General features: G+C 38.9%; 2 protein-coding genes across 3 annotated transcripts; one reads left to right on the plus strand and one right to left on the minus strand.

The window, feature by feature from the left end:
• Nucleotides 1-553: 553 nt before the first annotated feature.
• Nucleotides 554-12,870, plus strand: c6.2 (complement component 6, duplicate 2). Of its 2 annotated transcripts, XM_077586119.1 has the most exons (18): nucleotides 554-699; nucleotides 1,339-1,510; nucleotides 1,592-1,748; nucleotides 1,936-2,080; nucleotides 3,463-3,604; nucleotides 4,133-4,271; nucleotides 4,735-4,902; nucleotides 5,399-5,642; nucleotides 5,995-6,114; nucleotides 6,206-6,372; nucleotides 6,449-6,674; nucleotides 8,314-8,482; nucleotides 8,617-8,728; nucleotides 10,388-10,520; nucleotides 10,601-10,795; nucleotides 10,914-11,001; nucleotides 11,376-11,620; nucleotides 11,719-12,870. In XM_077586119.1, the coding sequence occupies exons 2-18, from the start codon at nucleotides 1,365-1,367 to the stop codon at nucleotides 11,898-11,900; spliced, it is 2,778 nt and encodes a 925-aa protein (XP_077442245.1). In that variant the 5' UTR covers nucleotides 554-699; nucleotides 1,339-1,364; the 3' UTR covers nucleotides 11,901-12,870. The 2 variants fall into 2 exon arrangements, with proteins under 2 accessions (XP_077442245.1, XP_077442246.1); XM_077586120.1 differs by lacking the exons at nucleotides 554-699; nucleotides 1,339-1,510; nucleotides 1,592-1,748; nucleotides 1,936-2,080; nucleotides 3,463-3,604 and adding an exon at nucleotides 3,738-3,760.
• A 768-nt stretch (nucleotides 12,871-13,638) lies between these two features.
• Nucleotides 13,639-22,072, minus strand: LOC144034110 (complement component C7-like). The gene is made up of 18 exons (XM_077542658.1): nucleotides 21,978-22,072; nucleotides 21,691-21,752; nucleotides 21,366-21,441; nucleotides 21,101-21,242; nucleotides 20,841-20,985; nucleotides 18,977-19,115; nucleotides 18,628-18,756; nucleotides 18,290-18,533; nucleotides 18,028-18,141; nucleotides 17,779-17,945; nucleotides 17,233-17,461; nucleotides 16,930-17,101; nucleotides 16,721-16,808; nucleotides 16,416-16,548; nucleotides 16,092-16,283; nucleotides 14,960-15,056; nucleotides 14,711-14,871; nucleotides 13,639-13,833 (listed from the first exon to the last, which is right to left on the minus strand). The coding sequence occupies exons 1-18, from the start codon at nucleotides 21,981-21,983 to the stop codon at nucleotides 13,661-13,663; spliced, it is 2,469 nt and encodes an 822-aa protein (XP_077398784.1). The 5' UTR covers nucleotides 21,984-22,072; the 3' UTR covers nucleotides 13,639-13,660.
• Between the last annotated feature and the right edge of the window lie 161 nt (nucleotides 22,073-22,233).

Genomic DNA, 22,233 nt, shown 5'->3' on the forward strand with positions numbered 1-22,233 from the left:
AAAGCTTCACTATGGGTCATTGAGCTGTCCGTTGAGAAATCACCATGACGAAAACTAAAGAAATCAGTTTGGACTTGAGAAAAAGTATTACTGATGCACACAAAGCAGAAGGACAAACAAAGCTATCAAAGCAATCAATTTTTAGAAATTAGCATGTAGCACATCACAATACAGTAATTATCAATACATTAGAAAACATAATCAAAACAATGTATGCAACTATAAGGGACAACTTTTAAAACAGTATTCTTGCACATTAAGTTTTTTTTTTTTAATATAACAATTTATATAATTCCTAAATACAGTAATGTCATTGTGTGAAAGTGAGATGTGAATGTAGGCCAAGTGCAAAAAGAGAAGGAAAAGTTTTCTTCTCTCACAAAATGAAAGTGTAGAGATTGAACACAACACATCTGGAGCACATCTTTCACATGTGAAATTCCTCCGTTTTACTTCCTGTAATTTGGAGGGACAAATGTTTATGTTACTTCATGTTCCGAATTCTGTTATCAAAAAAGGTGCGCCAGTTTGAGACTTTTTTGGATACCGAGAGGGAATTTGGACCAAAACAAACTTAAGAAATTCCAGTGGGAGGTTTTTAGATATAAATATCTGTTAAGACAAACTTCAGTTCAGATTCAGCTCTGCCTGCAGTGCGGACAATATACCAAACTCAACAGTTCCTCTACCCTGTGTGTGGTAAGTCAGATGATTTAAACCATTTCTGTATTGTATTGCTGTAACATGATGCAAACGACAGTTCTAAAGCGGTGAATTTAAGTTAATTGAAACTATTTATTTTAATTATATTAGCAGAAAATGCTATACATATTATTGATTGTTGCATAATATATATAATACCATGGGGGTGCTGGGAGGAGGGATGGGTTATCTTTTTAATGGTACTATGGATGTTTTAATTCGGCACCTTGAGTTGCATTTCAATGTATGAAAGGTGCTTTATAAATAAAGTTTGATTTGTTAAATCATGCATTAATGCCATCATTATGTTGATATTTCATTTAATCAGACATTCAAAATAATAAACACCTTATTATATTTGATATATTGCAACATTTTCTATAAAAGTAGTTATCATTATGCGTGCAGCTTTTTGATGTAATTATTTGTTGAAACATTTTGGGGGGGCATGAAAAAATGTGTAATAGAGTTTAAAATGTGTAGTAAATACATAATGTACAGGACAAGTTTTATATGGATAAATGGACGATTTAAATAATTATGTCGTGCAATTGAAGTTCCTTTAATGTGTGCATTAAAAAAAAAATCATTTTATGTGAAGGTTTAACTAACCGATAAAGTATGGATATCTTTCAGCTCTGTCAGGGTCTTTCCTCCTCCTGATGGACTCATCCACAAGTTTGTTCCTGCTGCTCCATCTCCTCAGTTTGATTTCTGCCAGCCTATCTTGTTTTTGTGATCGGTACCCCTGGGGCACATGGTCCGCCTGCTCTCAGACATGCAACCACGGCACGCAGAAAAGACATAGGCAAGGATCACAATAGGTGGACAGTGGATGCCAATGAAAAATACTTGCTTCATATTTGTTTTGTTCATATCCGTTTGACAGAACATTTCAATATGATGATTACTACTGGAAGACCAGCTGTCAACAGTTGTGCAAGAGAGATGACAAGAGGGCTTGTAATGTGCAGGCTTGTCCCATAAATTGCCTGCTGACAGAGTTTGGGCCCTGGTCTGACTGCTCTCCCTGTGCCAAGAAACAGGCAAGACACATTGCAAAACCAGCACAAGAAGTTCTTTTGTCAGCACATTTGAGTTTGTAATCGTATCAAAGTCGGATGGAAGACAGAAATTATTAGAACATCTTTTAGAAGCCTGTCTTTTAGAATTGCATAAAGCAAATAATCAAATGACATTGCCGTGATTGGTTCTTCTTTGATGTCAATATAGTTACGGACCCGGGCTATCCAAACACCATCCCAGTTTGGTGGTGCACCATGCAGTGTGGAACTGATGGAGGAGAGGCCCTGTTATCCCGCCACAGAATGCAAGTTGGCACCAGTTGACTGCAGAGACAACTTCAAATGTGACAATGGTATCGGCAGTGCACATCTATTGGGATTGCAGTTTTACTTAAGTAGTATCTATCTTCTAGTTTACCACAGTGTAATTTAACAAATAAATGCCCCATTCCAAAAAGATACTGAGCTGTAATAACGTTTACTATAACCACTTTACACCATGTAGACATCAATACTTGCATGAGCTCCTTCTAAAGAAAGACAGCAAAGAGACACCATCCTTTGTGGTGACATTATCTGGAAAAAAACAAGAAACATAAACTTCTTTCTATCCATTACCAGTTGTAAAACACAGGCCTTACTGTGATTGGTTAATTTTCATTAGGCAATTTATTATTTCTATTATTAGTTTTGTCAATTCCAACTTCTTACGCTATTGTTTTTTTCTCCCCTCTTTAAAGTGGGTTTTAGACAATATTGTATCGATGTAGGTACATCTAAAATTAATATAGTATGGTGTAAATATCTGCTTGTTTTGAATTATTGTATTGTGTCAACATTATCTTGTCTTGTATCTACAACTAAAATTGGAAAAACTTGGCACGAGGCCAAGGAAGTAGGACTCAGATGCAAAGTAGGAAAAAAGGCCAAACAATGGTTAGATTTTTACACACACACACACGCACACAAATCACTTCTAAAAAAAGGAGGGAAAAAACAAGGCACTGGCAGAGACAAACAAACGGCGCTCCAATAAGGGAGGTAAAAACGGGAACAAAAACACTCACGTGACGTGACGTGACGTGACGTGCGTGACGTGAAAAAGTCATAGATAGAGGTTAAACCACGGGTGTTTTGTTTAAAATGTGTAGGGGGCACTACTGAGCCAATTTTAAGAAACTGCACAGTACCCGTCAAAAACAAATGTTTTTGCCAGCCAGTTTCATTAGTTTTCACTCAAGTTTAGACCCTTAAAAACAGCATAATTGTTCTTTGCAAACAAAAGCTGCTCAGGCCCTAATTTTAGCACAAAAAAATTGTTGTCTTTGTCAATTCCTTTCATACATGAGCATTCAGGGTTTATTTTAAACATTTATTGCTGTATAGGTTAAACAGTCGTTTGGGAATTGCAGTTTACTTAACTTTATTACACAATATTTATTTTTAACTTGTTTTTTTAATCTTGTACTCAACAAATACCCCAAATATACATTTTGAAAACTAAAATATTTAAACAAAAACAAAAAACACTATAGCATAGAATTTCCTGGAAAATATAAACTAATAAAAACCGACAAACTCGCTCTAAAACTGAAATAAATTAAAAAAAATTATTATTTTTTTTTAAATGAAATAAAAATTAAATATATTAATTTAAAAAAATCCCAAACCATTTTAAACCTGGCATTAACAATTTGAACTTCATTGCTTCTTGAGAGGTCCCTCTCTGTTTCAGGACGCTGCATCAACGCCACACTAACTTGCAACAAACAGAACGACTGTGAAGATAACTCTGATGAGAGGGACTGTCGTGACTTCAAAGTTGTGTGTCCGGCCGATAAGAGAGTGGCTCCTGGTGCTAACCTGGTGGGGAATGGGTAAGATGAAGGTCAATACGTCACTATTGACGTCTTGCATTCCTTCCTGCTCTGGCCATAAATCTATCGCTTCTCCCAAGAATATCAGATGAACTGAACTCCGTAACTTGGCTTGCTAAAAAAGAAAAAAAGAAAAGTGGAACAGAAAATGGACAGGTGGATGAATGAAAAACACATAAACACATAAAAAGTCAAAAGTTCAGCTATTACAAATTTACCACAATGATCACACTATATCGATTCCCAACTATTTCTACATGCCCAGGTCTGGACTAGCCATGTGGCAAACCAGCCCTGGTGCTTGCTGGGCCAGCTACTTTTAGGGCAGATGCAGTGCTATTTAATTATTAATTTCCAACATTGTACCCCAAGAGATGAAATTGGTACATGGGAGGTTCCGGCTGGCTGCCAGCGATACACAAATTCTAACAATACATTTTTCACAATAACTTTTTGTATAGCTGACCTTGATCTTATTTCATGTTAAAAGTGTTCCAGTTTGACCTGCTCACTGAGATGTTTTGAAAGGTTCGATGTGCTTGCAAATGAACGGCGGGGTGCAGTCCTGGACAACATGTTTATGGGAGGAAGTTGCATCATCAGGAGGCCTCAGAGCACACTGCTTTACCATCGGATACCTCACAACTTTGAGAGCTTTGACATTAAGGTACCGTGAAGTAGCTTTCATCCCACTGTGCTGCATTCTGTCAGGAATTCAAGATGTCCAACACATCCAATACAGTTTGTAGTCACTATCTGACAATAAACCAGCCACATCTTTCTATTTTGTCTTTGTATTATATAATCACTTAATTCAGTGGCCGTACTCTGCCAACCCCCCCCCCCCCCCTTTAATTATTTTTTGGGGGGGTCAATGATTTTTTAAATGTTTAAAATGTTTCTTCTCTTACAGTGGACCCATATAGCCCCCTATTCAATGTTTATTTCTTTCAGTTTTGTTTAAAAACTTTTTTTTTTGTTATATTAAAAGTAAAACTAGATTTGTAGATGAATAGGGTTTGGAATAAAACAAAAACAAAACAAACCGTTTTAGCATGCTCTCTTAGAAACAACGGGACAAAGCTGCTTTAACTCACAAAGTTGTTGTTCATTTTGTTGTGTTCATAAAGGCTGGTGTGGTCGAAGACTTCAGCACGGATCCCAGTCCTCTGCACTCTGAGTCCATTAATCTAAAGAACTCAGTTTCCACTCAAGAGGAGAGAATAGGTTGGCTTCTTATCTTTCCTTTGAGGTCACATATAGAATCAAAGGATGCATTTGAAGCTTCAAAGAAAACGGTGAGTGAGCAAACAAGTGCAAAAAGTTATGTCAATGTCAGAACGATTGGGCCATCAATGACTTCACTAACTTCTTGATCTCATCCTAAGCCTCACCACACCAGTTCCATCTAAAATAAATAGAGGTGAAACAACATCATTTGCATTGTCTGGAACCTTTTGGAATTAATTCTTTAAAGATGCTCGGCCAGTGGATTTTTGTGCAACTTCACAGGCTTGTTTTTTTTTTCTGAAGGTGTTGGTCTGAATTCTGAAATGTACAATTACCGGTAACAGGAAGTTTGACATATATTCTACTCATACATATATATTTTTTAGCTGAAATCAACTGGTGGTAAATGCAACTGCATACCAGAAATTGTCAATTAGGCTGAATCTCAAAAATTTATTTTATCAAATGAAAAATATTGTGACAAATGTTGAACGATTACATGATATTTGTTTCATCTACCAAACTATCTCAAGTAGACTAAATGTTATGAAATTCTTCTGCTAGGATTCCATGTTTTTCCGGGTGCACCAGGTTCTGCCTGTGTCCACATTCAAAGTGCGGGACCCAAGCGATTTGGTCCTGTCTGGGCCTTTCCTCAAGTTCCTACACGCACTTCCCGTCGAATATAACTATGCCCTCTACAGAAACGTCTTTCAACTCTTTGGAACACATTATTACAGCTCAGGGACACTAGGAGGCCTCTATGACCTGGTCTACCAGTACAACCGAGAGGAGCTTACCAGCTCAGGTATGATAAGTCTACATGACACCATTTAAATGATACCCTGGGTTACAAGAGCAATTAACTAATTTGCTCCCAAAAACGTATTTATACGGTTTTTATGGGGTTTTTTTTAAGCTAGAGGATAGAGAAGGCTTTGATGCAGCCACTGAACCGAAGAGAAAGCTTGAAGCAATGGTAGTTATTACAAAAATGGAAAGCATGTGGTAGCAGAGTATAAGAGATCTACCAGGGTCATGTTGCAAAAAGCTATTTTCCCCACTGTTTTAAACAGACTTGTGAATAATGATGAAACTTAGCTATATTATAATGCTAATTACTGCCATGAAAGCCTTAAACCATAGTTTCTCTCCAACAGGTGAATCAGAAGAGCATGTTAAAGGTTGTCTTGCCCGAGAGACCAAATGGACAATTGTCCTCGCTCAACAGAGGGCTCTACCCATGTGCTCTGACAACAAAATGACTCAAAAATATGATGGTTTCTGCCACACAGCAACAACAACCGTTATTTATTTCTTATAAAGGATAATGTCAGTATACAGTTGATCTCATTGTCTTGTCCGGGTCAGGCTCGTACATTCAGGCAGCAGAAAAGTCTTACTCTTCCGTGAAAGGCGGACGATCCAGAGAGGCAGCATCGCTGACCTGGGAAAGGCAAGGCCCCGCTCCTGATCGAAACTCCTACAAGAACTGGGCCAAGTCTGTCCTCGATAATCTCGCTATAGTTGATTTCAAGGTTAAAAAAAAGAAGATTCGAACAAATGGAATGTGTTGAATTTAATTCAAACACCGTAACATTTGTGATTATCCAGGTGCAGCCAATCATAGCTCTAGTGCGTGGGATCCCCTGTGCAGCCACAAAGAGGAGGCACCTGAGGAAAGCCTTGCAGCAGTACTTCCAAGAGTTTGATACCTGCAAGTGTGCTCCCTGCCCCAACAATGCCAGAGTTTTTCTCTTTGGTACTGAGTGCAAGTGTGCCTGTCACACCGGTACATTTGGGCCCAACTGTGAACAACGAGCTCGTGACTTCAATTCAGGTACCGTTTACCACTGCAGAATACATACAGGATGTTACCAGACACATTATCATCAGCTCTACAATTTAAATAGATCCAAAACAACTTTTGAGAAGTTGTCCACAAGCAACTTTTAAAAAGCTGTCCATTGTAGTGACTATAATTCCCGAAAGGGTTTTAATGACTCTTCTCCTTGAGTGTCACCTTATCATGGCGGAGCGGTTTGTGTGTCCCAGTGATCCTTGGAGCTAGCATCCAGCAGAATCACTTTGAGGAGAAAGTCCAGAATACGATTGTTTTGGGAGCAGGCCGATGATAATTTAGATCAGCCTTGAGTCTTTGCCTGTGACTCTCAGAGAGAAACAATTAGTCGAATTGGCAATCTTCAAGGCAATTCGCCAATGTCTCCACGCTATTAACCAATTTGTGCAGTGACTCAAGACTCTAGTCTCCAATTGAGTTCACTCATTGACAGAATAGATAGGCACACCATCTTCCATGTGTTCCAGGAATCCAAGTTCTACCCAGCCAGACTCACCTCTACCAGTTTTTCTGAAAATGCTGTCAATTGTGTCAATTGTTGTGAAACCAGATGACCAATTCAATGGATAGATACTGTCTATTTCATGGACTTTCATATGATTTATACATTGCATATGTACGTCCCTGTGTTTGCTACTCTTCAACCCATACGTCCCACTTTTATGATGTCATGCTCGCTCTTCACTGATAGGATCTTTTCACTGTCTCGATCGTGCCCAGACTCATTCGCTGCTAAAGCGATGAGTCTGCTTTCCAGGCTAGGAATACGTGTATAATATTTATCTGTGTGGGATGCTGTGTTGAGATATGACCATAAATGTTAACTGCCCGATGTTTTAATATTTATGTGTGGGGTCTGCCAAAGATTAAAAAAAAAATCTCATATGATTTGAAAAATCCTTACATGTTGAAGAGGAATAAAATTATTTTGTCCTCTTTGCGTGTTCCAAAATTTGAAGACAGATTTAATGTAAGAAAAAACACCTTTGCAAAAATGATTTAATCTAACAGAGATCTCTGGACATCGTGACAGGCTCCAAACATCACATAACAGGTGGAATTTCAGAGTGCCGAATGTGTCTCTTCCGCGTGTAAAATGGCTTCTTATAGTTAAACAGACCGCCTCTCTTTCATTTGTAGACAAAACATACTCTCTTGGTACTTTTCCGTGAGCGATGGCGAAAACAGAGTCAGGGTCAGGTGTGTGTGTTCGAGACAGATTCTGTTCTCAAGGACCAAATGTGGGTTTTCGCACAGAACACTGAGAAGGAATTTTTTAGACCAAACAATATGTTCCAGCTTAAGGTCAAATTATACTGAGTTCAACACTACCTCACATCTACAAAACATTTCGACATGGTTAATATAAAGAATTAAAATGTTAATAATGTATAACAATGGTTAATATATGAAATTAAAGATTTTAAATTTTAATAATATCTAACAATGTGTACCAGTCTTCAGTTGACAGGCCTCAGTAAATGTAGAAAACAAATTAAATGTGTGTTTTTATTCAATAATGTGTCTTATTTGCTAATATTTTCAGCACAGTGAAAACTAAATTCTATTAACTTAACATTATCTTTTAAATAGTACTTGTATGTTTTGAAACTCACAGAGGAAGTAGATGGTTCCTGGAGCTGTTGGGGACCGTGGAGTCGCTGCTCAGCCTCCATGAAGAGACATCGCAGAAGGAGGTGTGACAACCCTGCCCCCTTGAGAGGAGGCCAAGCCTGCAACGGTCCTGACAGGAATGAGGAACCATGTCACATCTCGCTTTTCAAACTGTAGGTGAAAACGACAACACGTGGATATAATCATCGCTGCTGCTACAGCTGCTACAACAAAAACACTTATTTCACAATGATAGTCATTTTACAATCCCAGGAATTAGGTTGAAGCTTTATTTTCCCGCATCCAGACATGAAACATGTGAGAATGACGATGACTTCACTATGGGATGGAGGGAGGAGCTTCCTCCAGGTGTCCAGGGTTGTCCCAGGCCAAAGCCGCCTGCCAACAGCTTCCTCAGGGTAAAGACCATATCATTGATATGCACTTCTTCTTTTTTTTTTGGGGGGGGGGGGGGGGGGGTGCTGAAAAGTGATGGTTTGGGAGATACAATAGTAAAATTTAACAATATAAGTGTGCTTTTCTAAATTTTGATGAATTGTGATATCACACTTTGGCTGATTTACATAACCTTATTTCAACCCTACTGAGTTCCTCTGCCCAAAGATCTGCCATTTTCATGTGACATTTGTGTAGTTTGGCCGTCCGATCACTATTATTTGAAAGCCCAAATTAATCAGACCCATAAGTATTAGCATTAGCTAATAGCATTAGCAGCGCTAGCTTCAGATAAGCGGTACATATTTGAATAGGGTGACTAGATTTTCAAAACAAAAAATTAGGATGCTACAATTTCTCGTAAAATCAAATATACAATAAAGCTAAATCCTTTTTGTCGACATGCTAATAATGCTAAATGCTATCTTGGGTAACAGCACAGTTCACCAGTGCTAAACAAGTCAGTACCCTCACCATTATCCAACCGTTTTTTGCTGTTTCTCCAGCTATTGGAAGCTGGCTTTGTAGTTTACCTTGCGCTGGTCCCACATTGGAAACATGCCTAGGATGACCAGATTTTCAAAATGAAAAAGCAGGACCAATTAATAATTTCACCAAATTTCACCGTTAGTCAATCTTCGTCAACGGGGTGCGGGTTAGCGAGACACTGCTAATATTTGTATCAATCGCTAATGCTATTTTGTTTGACTCTTCAACAGCGCTAAACAAGTCAATGCAGTGCACTCACCCTTATACAACTTTTTTGCTTGGTCCCGAAAGCTGGCTGTGCCATTTACCTCACGCCGGTCACGCATTGTAACAGCGGAAATATCGCTAGAAAACTCAGCTTGCGTTGTCCGACCAGTGACACTGATGACCGCAGTTGATAGTAGGACAACATTTCCCATGATTCCTAAATGCAAAAGCAGGAAGTAGTTGTAGTTCCGACTATGGTTCCAGTCAACGCCTGCTACAGAAGTTTAAGTTTATGTTACACAACTTTAGTTGTGCATATACTGTAGAGTTAAGAGGTTGTCTGGTAGGATACATTTTTACTTTTGTGATGGCGAAACAGAAGTTATTTGCTCTGTCTTAACTCATTCACTCACAGCCATTCTCACTGAAGCAACCCCCTTTGCTCCCGGCTGTTTTACTGGATTTTGACAGATTTTGCATGGCCCACAGAATAAATGTTCTATTGCTAAAAAATGGAACCTACCAAAATAAAGATTAAAGTCTCTTCTTTCATCAGGAAAAAAAGTATATTTGAATTTGTTTCCGTTTTGCAGCAATTAGCATTAAAATATAGCTAAGTTTCATCATTATTCACAAACCTGTTTAAAACACTGGGGAAAAGAGCCTTTTTGCAACACGGCCATGATTGATCTCTTATACCCTGCTGCCACCTGCTGGCCGTTTTTTGTAATAACTACAGTTGCTTTAAGTGACCTTTTCAGATCAGAGGCTGCATCAAAGCCTTCTGTATGCTCTAGCATAAAAAAACATAAAAAAAAACAACAACATATAAATACGTTTTTGGGACCATGTCACTATTTAAAATAGAACGTTTTTAGACGTTTTGGGAACCAAATGAGTTAAAACTTTCCATGTTATATGTCCAGAAAGCAAAGCAGTACTATAATTTTGGTGAGGATGAAGAGATCCAGTGCTTCACAGGATTTGACCAGGAAGGTTACCAGTTCATCCATTGTCTTCCTGATGGGACATGGAGTCAACTGAGAGGAAGCTGCCTCAGTGGGTTTGGGATTCTTGGAATAAGTTACCATATAACAGTGCATCATTCTTCATTACTGCATGTTCTCCTCCACCTTTAGGAAAGGTATGCCTTCCCCTTGATATTCCTGATGACATGACGCTGTTCAACAGCAAAGAAGAATACAAAGTGGGTGATTCAGTGGGTTTGAACTGTGTTGAGCTGGGTTTGTCGCCACTGCCTCGAGGCTTTTACAGGTGCAGCAACAGTCTCACCTGGGAACCTCCATTACCTGCAGAATTGCGCTGCACTAATGGTACATGCATGTCGTTTTACAGCTTTACGTGCCAAAGAAAAGCGTTTATTTGTCGAGAATCAGTGTTATGTAAAGGCATATTTCCCCCAAGAAATAAAGGCTTCTTGTTACTTTATAGAGGAACCTTTTGAACCTGACACTCAGTGTGGTCCTGGTGAGAAACATCAAGGCTCTCAATGTGTCTGTATACAGCGGGAAGACTGCCTGTAAGAATTTTATAAATACTCTTTCATTTTGTACACTATACATACAGTAACGTGTGTGTGTGTGATCTTGTTTTGTTACAAAGTGGGGCCAACATTTAGGGATTTCACAGAGTTGTGGGGCCCACCCGTCCATGTGGGGCCATTCTGCTGGGCCCCACAAGTTTAGACACCTTTTTGAGGGTCAAGACTTGGTTTTAGAGTTTAGGTTTGAATTGGGTTATAGTTGAGGTTAGGGTAAGGAATAGGGGTAGGCAATCATTTTTGATGGTTGGGGTTAGGGGAAGCGGCTAGGAAATGCATGATGTCAATGAGATGGCCCCACAAAGATAGTGAAACAAACTTGTGTGTGAGTGTGTCTGTGTGTGTGTACCCAGATCCGAACCAGAGAATCTCTGCATCCTGAACATTGACCTCAACGTCACCGTGTCGATGTCCCTCTGTTCCTTCCACGCCGGCTGTTGCCATGGCGATCCACTCTTCTTTGTAAGCAAAGGTGCTTGCGATACCGTGGATGCGGATAAACTGGAGTGGGCCAGGTTCCGAGCCAAGTTTGCCTCAAAAAGTTTTGTCAAGGAGTCGTGTGATCTTGACACGTGTTATGAATGGGAGAAATGTTCAAGTAAGTTTGACTGTTTTTTGTTTTTGTTTTTTTGCACCCCTTACAACTGAATGTAAATAATAAAAACTAATTCATGTCTATCCTCAATGTACTTTCAGAATCTAAGAAGTGTGAATGCATAGCTGCTCGGGACTGTCCCAAAGTTGAGACGCACAAGTTATGTCTGATGCTGACCAGGATCCAGAAAACTCGCAGTGTGGACCTTTGCTCCATGGCATCTTTGAAGTGTGCCAACTACCAATTTGAGATCCTCAATGAAGGCGTCTGTGAATCCAGATAATCCAAAATGATGTCACTCGATATGACAAGACGCATTTGACGCACAACAAATTTGCGGTGATTGTGAATACACTGATTACATTTAGCGGAACCTCCAAAAACATTAAATTTTTGTTAAATATTGTTAAAACTCATTCACTGCCAGCCATTTGAGAAAATTTCAAAATTTTCAATACCCACACGGTATTATGTTCAATAATTATATATAAACCGAATCTGACAAATGACAGAATAAACTCCTTCCTTTCTGCCTTGTCCTGTTCATTTATAAACGACAGTAGAAAAATATATATTTCATATAAAATGGGGCAATTATGTAATCTACTGGTGGTTGTGCATCAGTAAAGTTATTTCCAAGTATGACATTTACAGTGGAGCATAAGCAGATTCTCCCCCATCTAGCCCCATTGACAAGTATATTTGGCAGTGATTGTTAAGTATTTGCTCTTTTCTATTAGAAGCATTGGCATCATTATCATTACAGGATGAGGAAAAAGTTTGGACATTCCTGATGTAGAATAAAGTATTATGGATGCTATTTTGTAATTTGACATTCATTCACATTCATAACAAAATTAGCTTGCATAGGCTACCAATACTGTATATTATATTATACAGTACCACTATTTTTCATCTTTGCATATTTTAGAAACTCTGCACTACAAGTTATTTTAACCTATTTAGTAAATTCTGAGTTTAACAAAATATACTGCTAAATTACCTTTGCGCTTACAACATTCCAATGTCATTAAAAGTCACACTATGTTATAAGGATACACTAGTGTGTGTGTGTGGTTGTGCCGAAACATTTTGGAATGCATGTTTGAAGGTGCATTGTGGAATTTGTCGGTTTAAACAAGTGTAAAGACTAAAAAGACATGTTTCACAATATGTACAATAAATGCTTAAAAACGTCTTTTTTTACTGAAAGCTGCAATTTGCTTGGATCCAATAAAAAAAAATCTAATATACTCCTGCATTGTATGTTGATGAACATTGGAATGTGTCTTTAACAACACTGATAATTATTTTTGATAAAGTAGAGATCAAGAAATGTTTCGCACATTTTGTTTTTACTAAAGCTTTTATGCAGCTATGAATAAAATATCAAGGAAGGACTATACAGTAGTAAGAGCAGGAGACCTGCTACCACAAAGGGAAGATGTGGAAATGTTGGATTGCTAAAAATTCTGTACCTGAACGTACACACCAACAACCAACTGGACTGGTCCCACAATAGACCAATTTGTGATCTTCTACCAATTTGTAGTGTCCAGTGCACACTGCTGCTGTGGTGTGCTAGTGGGTGGGGTAGCATTTAATCTGGTTAAGTTACTAAGGTGAACAATAATGTGGTGAGGAAAACCATTTTTTGGTTGGGTTTGAACTGGACAACCCTCAAAGTCATAGCTGAGAGGAAGATGACGTACAGACTTTAATTTTCCCTTTGGGAATCAATAAAGAATTATCTTGTAATTTTTTTTTTAATTAGTCATAACAATGTAATCACAAACATGTATTTTTTCATCTAGAAAAAGGCCCATTCTCACCAGTTAAAAAAAGGAATTATTGATTTATTTATTTTTTTAACTCGAGAAAGAAACGGGCCTCTCTTTTTACTGGCAGTAATGGGTTACCACACCATACCAGCCTTTCATGACAAAAATAATAATAAAAGACATGGCCTTACATGTAGTTGTTAGACATTCAAACTTTGCATCATGGACTCCAATCATACATGATGAGGGAAATGAAATATCTTTATTGGGGGCATACGTCGATGTCGATCACAGTGACCTGCTCGCCAGCGCACCTCCTTAATCCCACTTGGCACTCGGTCATCGTCATGGCAACGCTGCCAACACCCAAGGTCACACACAGGGGGGGCGAGTCTTCTGGGCATTCTGATGCATTCTGGCATTGACAACTCCCAGCTAATTTTAGAAAACAAATGGAGAAGGTTATTATTTGCCTTATCAAAAATTTATAGTATCAACATTTAAGACCGGTAATTTGTATTTTTTTTTTCAACAACAGAAATAACTGAAACGATTATCGGCCGGTTGTAAGTTTTACAACGCCATCAAGGACAAAGGAACTCCATTTCTTTGCCCTGGGCATGTCAAGGTAGGAGGGGGGTGTTCTGACCAAGAGACGCACCCCCACAGACAGCCCCACCCAGCTCTGGAATCCAGGAGACTGACAGACATGAAAAAAAAAAAAAAAACTTTTCCGAAACCTGTCCTATTTTTACAACAGAACAATGAATTATGAAATGTTATGTGTTTGCCATTTTTGAAATGTTGACTCCATGAAGTATTGTGAAGGTGTTTCAGTTGTGTGGCTATTCCCCACTTAAATATTCATTTGTGTGCATGTTTAACAGTTGTAAACTCTAGGTAAGATTTATTTTGATGTGTCCAACTGTACGTGTTTGCATTGATTGAATTTTGACCTTAGAATCCCGGCTAACATGAGATCAAAAATGCTACCTGATTGACCTGATTGTGTACTGTGTGTGTGTTTTATCAATGTATATTAACCTCTAAGCTGAACAAAGAACTCACAAAATTGCAAAGGGTACAGCCTTCATTTTAATGACTACTTTAACGAGGTTCTCATCTGTTATCGTGATAAAATGATCAAAAATAGATCTGGTGCTCCGCAAGCTCGGCCTCTAACTTATTTTAAATATTAAATTTGAGTCAATTGATTATAATTTAATAATTAACAATTATTGATTTAATAATTAATTTAACCGATTTACCATACATAACATTGTAATGTACTTTGAAAGTGTTCCTGACTCACGCTGACACTTTGTTCCAGAGGTAGTCCCTGTCGGCCAGTCACACTCGCTATCATTGACCAGCGTAAAACTGCGGCCCAAACATCGCAGAGCTCCAAGCTGGCAAACACCGAGCACCCGAGGCTGGCTTGAGCTTAGTCTGGCGCATAACTCCAGAGAAGTCCTTCAGAACATATAAAGAAACCGGTCATTGACTTCAATAACAATTGCTAATAATTCAGTCTAAAGAATACATTAAGACAAATACTCACGGGCACTGAAATGGCATTTTACACACACACTGAGTTTTTCCGACATTCTCCCACAGTTTACACTTCAGGCCCTCGCTAGGGGTAGGAGCTGTGGGGCCTGAGAGAGAATGTAAAACTACTTTATTAATACAGTAAATAAATAAATCAGACGTTGGATTATGGTATATACTAAGGCTGGGTATTGCCAACAACCTCACGGTACGATACAGGAGTCATGATACAATACGTATCACGATACATATGTATCCCAATACATGATTTTCAAGGGGATATATATCCCAATACTTGACATTAATTCACTTCCATTTTTATTGTAAGTCATATGTATACCTAAATGATATGTTTATTATGCTGGAAAAAAAAAATCTTTTAGCAGCTCTTCTGGTTTACCACCAAGCGTCATGCACTGCAGAGCAAGGAGCAGCTTTCACAGACACCCAGGGAGAATTTATTTTAAAGTATTAAAATTACATCTTAAAATGTGCTTATTTTAAATATTTAGGGAAACAAGATTTTTTTTCATGTAACAGATTCTATTTAGTTTTTAAACAAAATATAGAAAAATTGGTACATTTGGAAACATGTACCATGTTAAGTTTATAAGTAAATCAATGTTTATTCTTCCTGTTTTATTTTTTTCTTAGCAAGACACAGTATCCAATCACTGATGAGCTATTTTTAAAACAGACTACCCACGTACAATTTTTTATTTATTTTTTAATAAGTAGGCTACAATGCTACAACTACAAGCACTCAAGGCACTCCCCCGCTCTGCTCATGCAACACGTGGGCTGATTGAAGGCAATTGACTTCATAGGCTGCTTGTTAAGTACAATGCAAGCCCTTCGAAGGGAAAGCTTAAATACAGTACGAGGAACAGTTTGTAAGGCAAAAGGCAGAAAAGACACTTGATTGGCCATTCTTACCGCATTCGCATCTAGTCAATGAGAATGAATCACTCCTAAATCGAGTGTGTGTGTGTGTGTGTGTGTGTGTGTGTGTGTGTGCGCGTGTGTGCGTCCTGATGGTGACCAGTGCACCTCTCGCCCAAAGTCAGCTGGGTTAGGAAAACTAATGAGGACAAAATGGATGGATCATTGTATGCAGCAATGTTATTTATGATCACTGTCACCTTCAATACAGTGAGCTGTGGAGGGAGAAGGAGACCATTGAAGACTTGGATTACAGATACTGTCTGAAACATCACCAGTCAGCATAAATCCCTCAGGACAGGAGAAGGTTATTTTGTCTCCGATCTCATAGACCACTTTAATGGGCGTGGCCGTCATGTCATTGTTGAGATGGGGAATGTTACATGTTGAACCTGTGAATGGAAGTGAAGAAAGTGTTTTACAGCAACTATGATTAATTTAAGAGTCTTATATTCTTACTCAGAGTACCAAAGGGAAGTGGCTTGATGTGTAGCTGTTTGTGCATTTTTGGAAAGGACACTTACTTTTACAAACCATTGCTCCAGTCTTCCAGGTTTGACTTTGAGTACATTCAGCCAAAGAGTTTCCACTGACGTAATAACCATATACGCAAGAGTATTCCACTGTGTTCCCTGCCAAATAAAAATCACTGGGATTCTGAAAAAGACATGCAGAAGCAGGTACACTTGAAACATGAACTGCATGCTTGAGTATTAGCAAAAGATAACACAAATTCTACATTGATAGCCAAACATTATGTTCTTTTCAATGATGGGAAATCCAGGTAACAGAAGACAGTTTTATACATTAGCCATCATACAAATCTCACCTGGATGAAACCATTTCTGAGGTTTGGAGGAGGTCCACAAGTCTTTGGTGGAGTCACAGACAAGCTGAAACATTGGGGCTCCATCATCCTGCACACATAGACAGAAAACAAAAACTAAGACCCTCGTGCATCAATTCAATCTTCATTTGTTGTCATTTAATTTTGGAATTTGATCAAATCAGAATTGATTAATGTGTATGTGTCCTTACTTCAAATACTGTATATCTGCATCTTCACAGGGCAATTGTTCAACAGAAAACCCCGAGCAGTCCTGGCCACCTCTGCTGGGGCTAGGGTTGTTGCAGGTGCGGGACCTTGACCTTTGACCTCCAGAACAAGAGATCCAGGATGACCAGCAGCTCCAGCCACCATGGACCACTCCTTTGAAAAAAGTAGATTATCACTAAAACGTGACATTGGGGCACAAGGGAATAATGTGGAAAATGTACATTTAAATAGCCATCTTTTTTTTTTTTTTTTGCTCAAAAGGTGGGTATCCTCATTTACAATACCTAGCTGTTCTCCAATCACAGCTCCATGCTCACATGCTCGTCCTGAGGTTCCAGGGCGACAGATGCACCCACATTCCGAACCAGTAAGGTAAGCCTGGCCATTGTTCTGGCAGGGTTGGCAGTGACATGGGTGTTCCTCTGCCAGGTATTCTTCAATGGCTCTTTTTAGGTGAAGCCTTTTGAGCCCAGCACACTGCACCTCCTTTACAAGCTCATACAGAGGGCGTAGCTGGAAGGCAAGTTTCAAGAGGATCAATGACCTCGTTTAGATGGAGTCAATATTCGGGTTGGGGTCAAAATGTCAGTTTTGAAACAGTCCAGAAACCTGTTTGCATGCACTGTTATTATAGAGTAATCTACTTAAGCTATAGGTCTAGTAGTGTTTGGTTAACCACAGTCAAAGTCAGTAGTGTTATTAGCTAAAGTCTGACAAACATGTTTGTTTTTTAAGCCTGACACTGGTTCATATAAGGGATTGAGCAAGTTTATTTATAATGTTTTTTTTTTTAACCCAATCATGTCAATAGTCAGAGCTTGCTGTCATACCTTCTTGTCAATTACATCAGGAAAGTCTTTGACAGAAGAGGCCCAGTTGTTATAGGCCTCTCCATTTACTTCTGGATTTTGAAGATCTAATTTTTTCAAGACGTCTGAAAACGATGGATCGCCCCCAAATGTCTTTACTTTAATGGGCAGCTTGTTCACACCACTAACTGTTGAGAAAACACACAAGTTGACAATGGCAAATTGTTCACAGAGTGTGACATCTTAACACGCCAAATGCTTAACACTGACCTTCATTAAATGGTAAAGACTTGATGAATTTATCACAGACGACTGTGACTTTTCTCCAGAACAGCCATCCTTTAACCTTTCTCCAGCAGTGCTTATAGTCTATTTGTGTTGCGCCTTTACACAATTTCAAGGGAAAGACCACATGACATCAGTTGCATGACTTAGAAAGCGACTCTAGTTTATGTTTGAGGACAGCATATTTTTCTTCACTTGACCCAAAAGTTTTGCTTGTTTTTCTACAAATACATATATAGGTTCTTACCGGATAATACAGATGTCTGGCGGTCTAACTCCAGCAAGCCTTGGTATTCGCCTCCAAGCGAACCTTCAGAGAGATAGTGTGTGCCGTATTTCTGCAGCAGTCGATGGTAGGCAGCGTAGTTGTACGTGAATGGAAGGGAGATTAAAGCCTTCCAGAATTCTTCAGCCAGAGTCAGATACTGAGGGCCTGAGTTTTGGAACTGGGCCAACTCCACTTTATTCTTTAAAATTAGGAGTCTGTGAATCTGTTGGGATAGAATGAGAATTGAATGAAGACACGGCATGAATGACAAGAATCATTGTCATAAATAATTTTTAATGTAAATAATTCAATTGTACCTTTGTTTCAGTGAGCTCTTTGTCGAAGGTGCGTCGATCATGTCTCCTTAAGGCATTGACCTGGATGTGTTGCATGTAGGACCAAGCGCTTTCGTAGAATTCATCACTCTCCTCATTGTCCACTTTCACCTGCGAAAACAAAACGCAACTACCGGTAACATGTTTTTTATTCTTTTTTTTTTCATGCCAAAAGACACTTCTAAACTCTTAACACTGTATATTAATTAGATAATAATAATAACACAACACTATTGAAAAAAAAAAACCACTCACCTTGTAAATAATTTCCCATTTTTTTCATATAACTGACACATGCTGGCAGCAACTACTTTGAGCCTGTTTTACTCACCTCAAAAGTGTACCTGAGAATGTTCTGTGGTAGTCGATAATAAATTTTATGGTCACCACTGAACACCTTCCTGCACTGCCCTCCAAAACTCAGTGTATTGATCACACCTGCCCTCAGCTTCCCTGTAAGCACGTCATACCTGGTAATAGAAACAACAAACCCATCACATTTGCAAACAGCTATGTAATATGTAAAGTACAAAACAAACTATTGTCAATCAATCAATCTTTATTTATGTAGCACTTTCAATACAAAAATATGCAACTCATAGTGCTTTACATAGTTTAAAAACAAATCCTCAGCCCACAACCCCCCACAATACCAAGTCACAAAAAAAGTGCATAAAAAACATTAAAAACAAAGCAAAACAGCTGATCTATTGTAAGGCCCCTAAGACTCAGCACAAGGCAACCTGGTGACGAAAATGTGATCTCAGGGAGACGTCTGCACCAGGAGAGGGTCGAAAGTGTCATGCTTGGGTTCTGTTTTCCTTGTGTGTCTCCCTTGGCCTTGTTTAAGTGTCATCCTGCCCTTCCTCGTGTGAGCCAATCAGTGCCCTCAGCCACTTGTGTCTTGTCCCAGGTGTGTCTTGTTGTGTCATTAGCGTCTGTGTATTTTAGTCTCCTGTCTCCCCTCTGTCTGTGTTGGTTCATTGTCTTTTCCCTCATGTCATGCTGCCCGTTTTTGCCTTGTTGTCCCCCCCCCCCCATCTGTCAGAAGGTTGCGGTTTGGTGGAGGGGCCCAAATGCAGGGAGCAAAAACAGCCAGGCAAGGATGCAGTTAATGAAGAAAAAAAAGGGATTTTAATTTCTACAAACAAAAGGCGAACTCCAAATTACAAAGGTAAAAGAAAACATGGGGGGAACAACAAGGCAAAAACAGGCAGCATGACATGAGGGAAAAGACAATGAACCAACACAGACAGAGGGGAGACAGGAGACTAAAATACACAGACGCTAATGACACAACAAGACACACCTGGGGCAAGACACAAGTGGCTGAGGGCACTGATTGGTTCACACGAGGAAGGGCAGGATGACACTTAAACAAGACCAAGGGAGACACACAAGGAAAACAGAACCCAAGCATGACAGAAAGCTGCGTCCGTAGGCCCAACCCCAGCTCCCGCCGCAGAGGGCTCCTTCTGAGGAAACACTGGAAGAGTAAAATTACAAGACTAAAATAATATTAGGAAGATAAGACAGAGCTAAAACTATAAATGAGAAAATAATAAAAAGAAGAGAGGAATAATAATATATTATGACAAATTTTCAAAAATAAATAATAATAAATAATGGACCCAAAGATGTAGAAAGAGAAAAACTAAGATTTAATTTAACATAAAATAAAAGCTATCCATCCATCCATCATCTACTGCATAGGTGTCAAACTCAGGACTGCAGTCCTGCAGGTTTTGGAGGTTTCCCTCTTCCAACACAAACTGATTCCAATCAGCAGGATTGTTATCAGGCTAATGCAGAGCTTGGTGATGAGCTGATCATATATCAGCTGTGATGGAGAACGGAAACATCCAAAACCTGCAAGACTGCTCCAATCTTGTATATGGCTAGTAAATTTAATATAAAAGCTAGAAATACAAATAATGTAGGCCAAATATAAATAATAGTATTTAGAGCTTTGCATTTTACTTTGTATATACAGTGCCTCTGTAATGAGGTGTAAAGACATCATTAAGTCAACTCTTAGGTCTTATCATTGCATACATTGGTGTAAATACTGTACTAAATATCAAATAGGATTATCCGATCATCAACTAACAACTCACACACAATGCTTGTAAAGTTAAGTGATGTTGCATATAATGTACTGTAGAATAGCTGTTGTAGAAATTTGACGTACTCACCCTCTGCCCGTCAAGTCCGAGTTGGGCGGTGTTTTATCAAAATCACATACAAACTGACTGTTATCTTCATTGCAGCCTCTCTCATCCAGACCGTCTTCACAGTCCTGATCTCCATTGCACACCAGAGACTGGCTAATGCATTGACCTTCATTGAGGACATTTGATCATTTATACTGGCAACATTGAAAACAAAACCCTCCAAAAATTCAATTTTGATTTCAATGAGAAAATGCTTTTGATGGCTTGTGTTTTTAGCTCACCAGATGTGCATCGGAACCTTCGTCCACAACCCGTTTCTAGAGGACACCGCTTTTGTGGCACACAAGGATGAGATTCTGTGCTTTCGCCTGAACATGCCACACCCCCAAATTGGGCATACACCTGGACAGAACGAGTGCGCACCTAATGAAGAGAAAACAAAGTTGTTTGTTAGAAAAATAAAACAACAACCACTTCAGAAATGTGTTAATATAGCAATTAAGTTCACATGTAGGGCACACCATTATCGACAGTTCTATGGGTTACCTTTGTTTTAGTGCAGCCATCACACTCAGACCAATCTCCAAAAGACCCCCACCTGCAGTTTATTGGCTGCTGACAGCTAAAACAAGTACAGTGTTTAAAACGGAATCTCATATACGAGTTTTTGAGCGTGAACAGGAAAAGGGCTAGATTCTCACATTACCGGTCAGGAAAACAGCTGGTAAACACAATGAAATTTTTATGACAAATAAATTAAAGTTGCTGTAAAGGCTCAAGGAGTATAATGGAAAAAAAATACATATATATAAATTTAAAAAAAACATTGTGACTATTGTGTTAGACCAGCATGTGGTTACTTATCACTTACCAAACTGGAAAAAGCAATGCAAGTGGCAAAACCAAACATGGCAAGGCTGCATCCAAGTCCGACTGTTAACATAAAAGAAGACCAAACTTTACTTGACAAATTTTAACTTGATTAAATGTGATGAAAGCAAATATTGGTGGATTAAATTCCTTTCGGCATTTAGCATTCAAGTTTTGTGAGCTCTGAACCAAAAATGACAACAGCACACTGAAAAAACAGAATCTGATGGATACAGTGATGAATCATAAGTACAACAAAAAACATTGTTGAAAGTTTTAGAGGTTTACCTTCATGGTGTATTCCTTCTATGCCTTTTTTTCTTTTTGTCCAGCGTTGTAGCCCTCAGTGTTATATAACCGACAAAGAGAGATTACTCAACAGAAGTCCATATTTTGGAATTGCCCCCCCCCCCCCCCCCCCCCTGGTGAAAGTCTCATCTATCAAATTGGAACAAGCACATTTCAAATTCCAGAGTACAGATAGTGAGTCAGGAACAAATTCAGTGTGTTTTTGCCCTAAGACTTCCATTTATATCCTATTAAA

The sequence above is a fragment of the Vanacampus margaritifer genome, chromosome 14 (assembly GCF_051991255.1).
Source record: "Vanacampus margaritifer isolate UIUO_Vmar chromosome 14, RoL_Vmar_1.0, whole genome shotgun sequence".
Classification (NCBI taxonomy): domain Eukaryota; kingdom Metazoa; phylum Chordata; class Actinopteri; order Syngnathiformes; family Syngnathidae; genus Vanacampus; species Vanacampus margaritifer.

Bases quoted from the DNA above. Each gene is read 5' to 3' on its own strand.
- c6.2 (XM_077586119.1), top strand. From the start codon at position 1,365: ATGGACTCATCCACAAGTTTGTTCCTGCTGCTCCATCTCCTCAGTTTG. The intron at 5,643-5,994 runs GTATGATAAGTC...TCTCTCCAACAG, and splicing joins AGAGGAGCTTACCAGCTCAG to GTGAATCAGAAGAGCATGTT. The intron at 10,521-10,600 runs GTGGGTTTGGGA...CTCCACCTTTAG, and splicing joins ACTGAGAGGAAGCTGCCTCA to GAAAGGTATGCCTTCCCCTT.
- LOC144034110 (XM_077542658.1), bottom strand. The intron at 20,986-21,100 runs GTGAGCTAAAAA...TCCTCAATGAAG, and splicing joins AAGGTTCCGATGCACATCTG to GTCAATGCATTAGCCAGTCT. The intron at 16,809-16,929 runs GTAAGGACACAT...CTATGTGTGCAG, and splicing joins GCAGATATACAGTATTTGAA to GATGATGGAGCCCCAATGTT.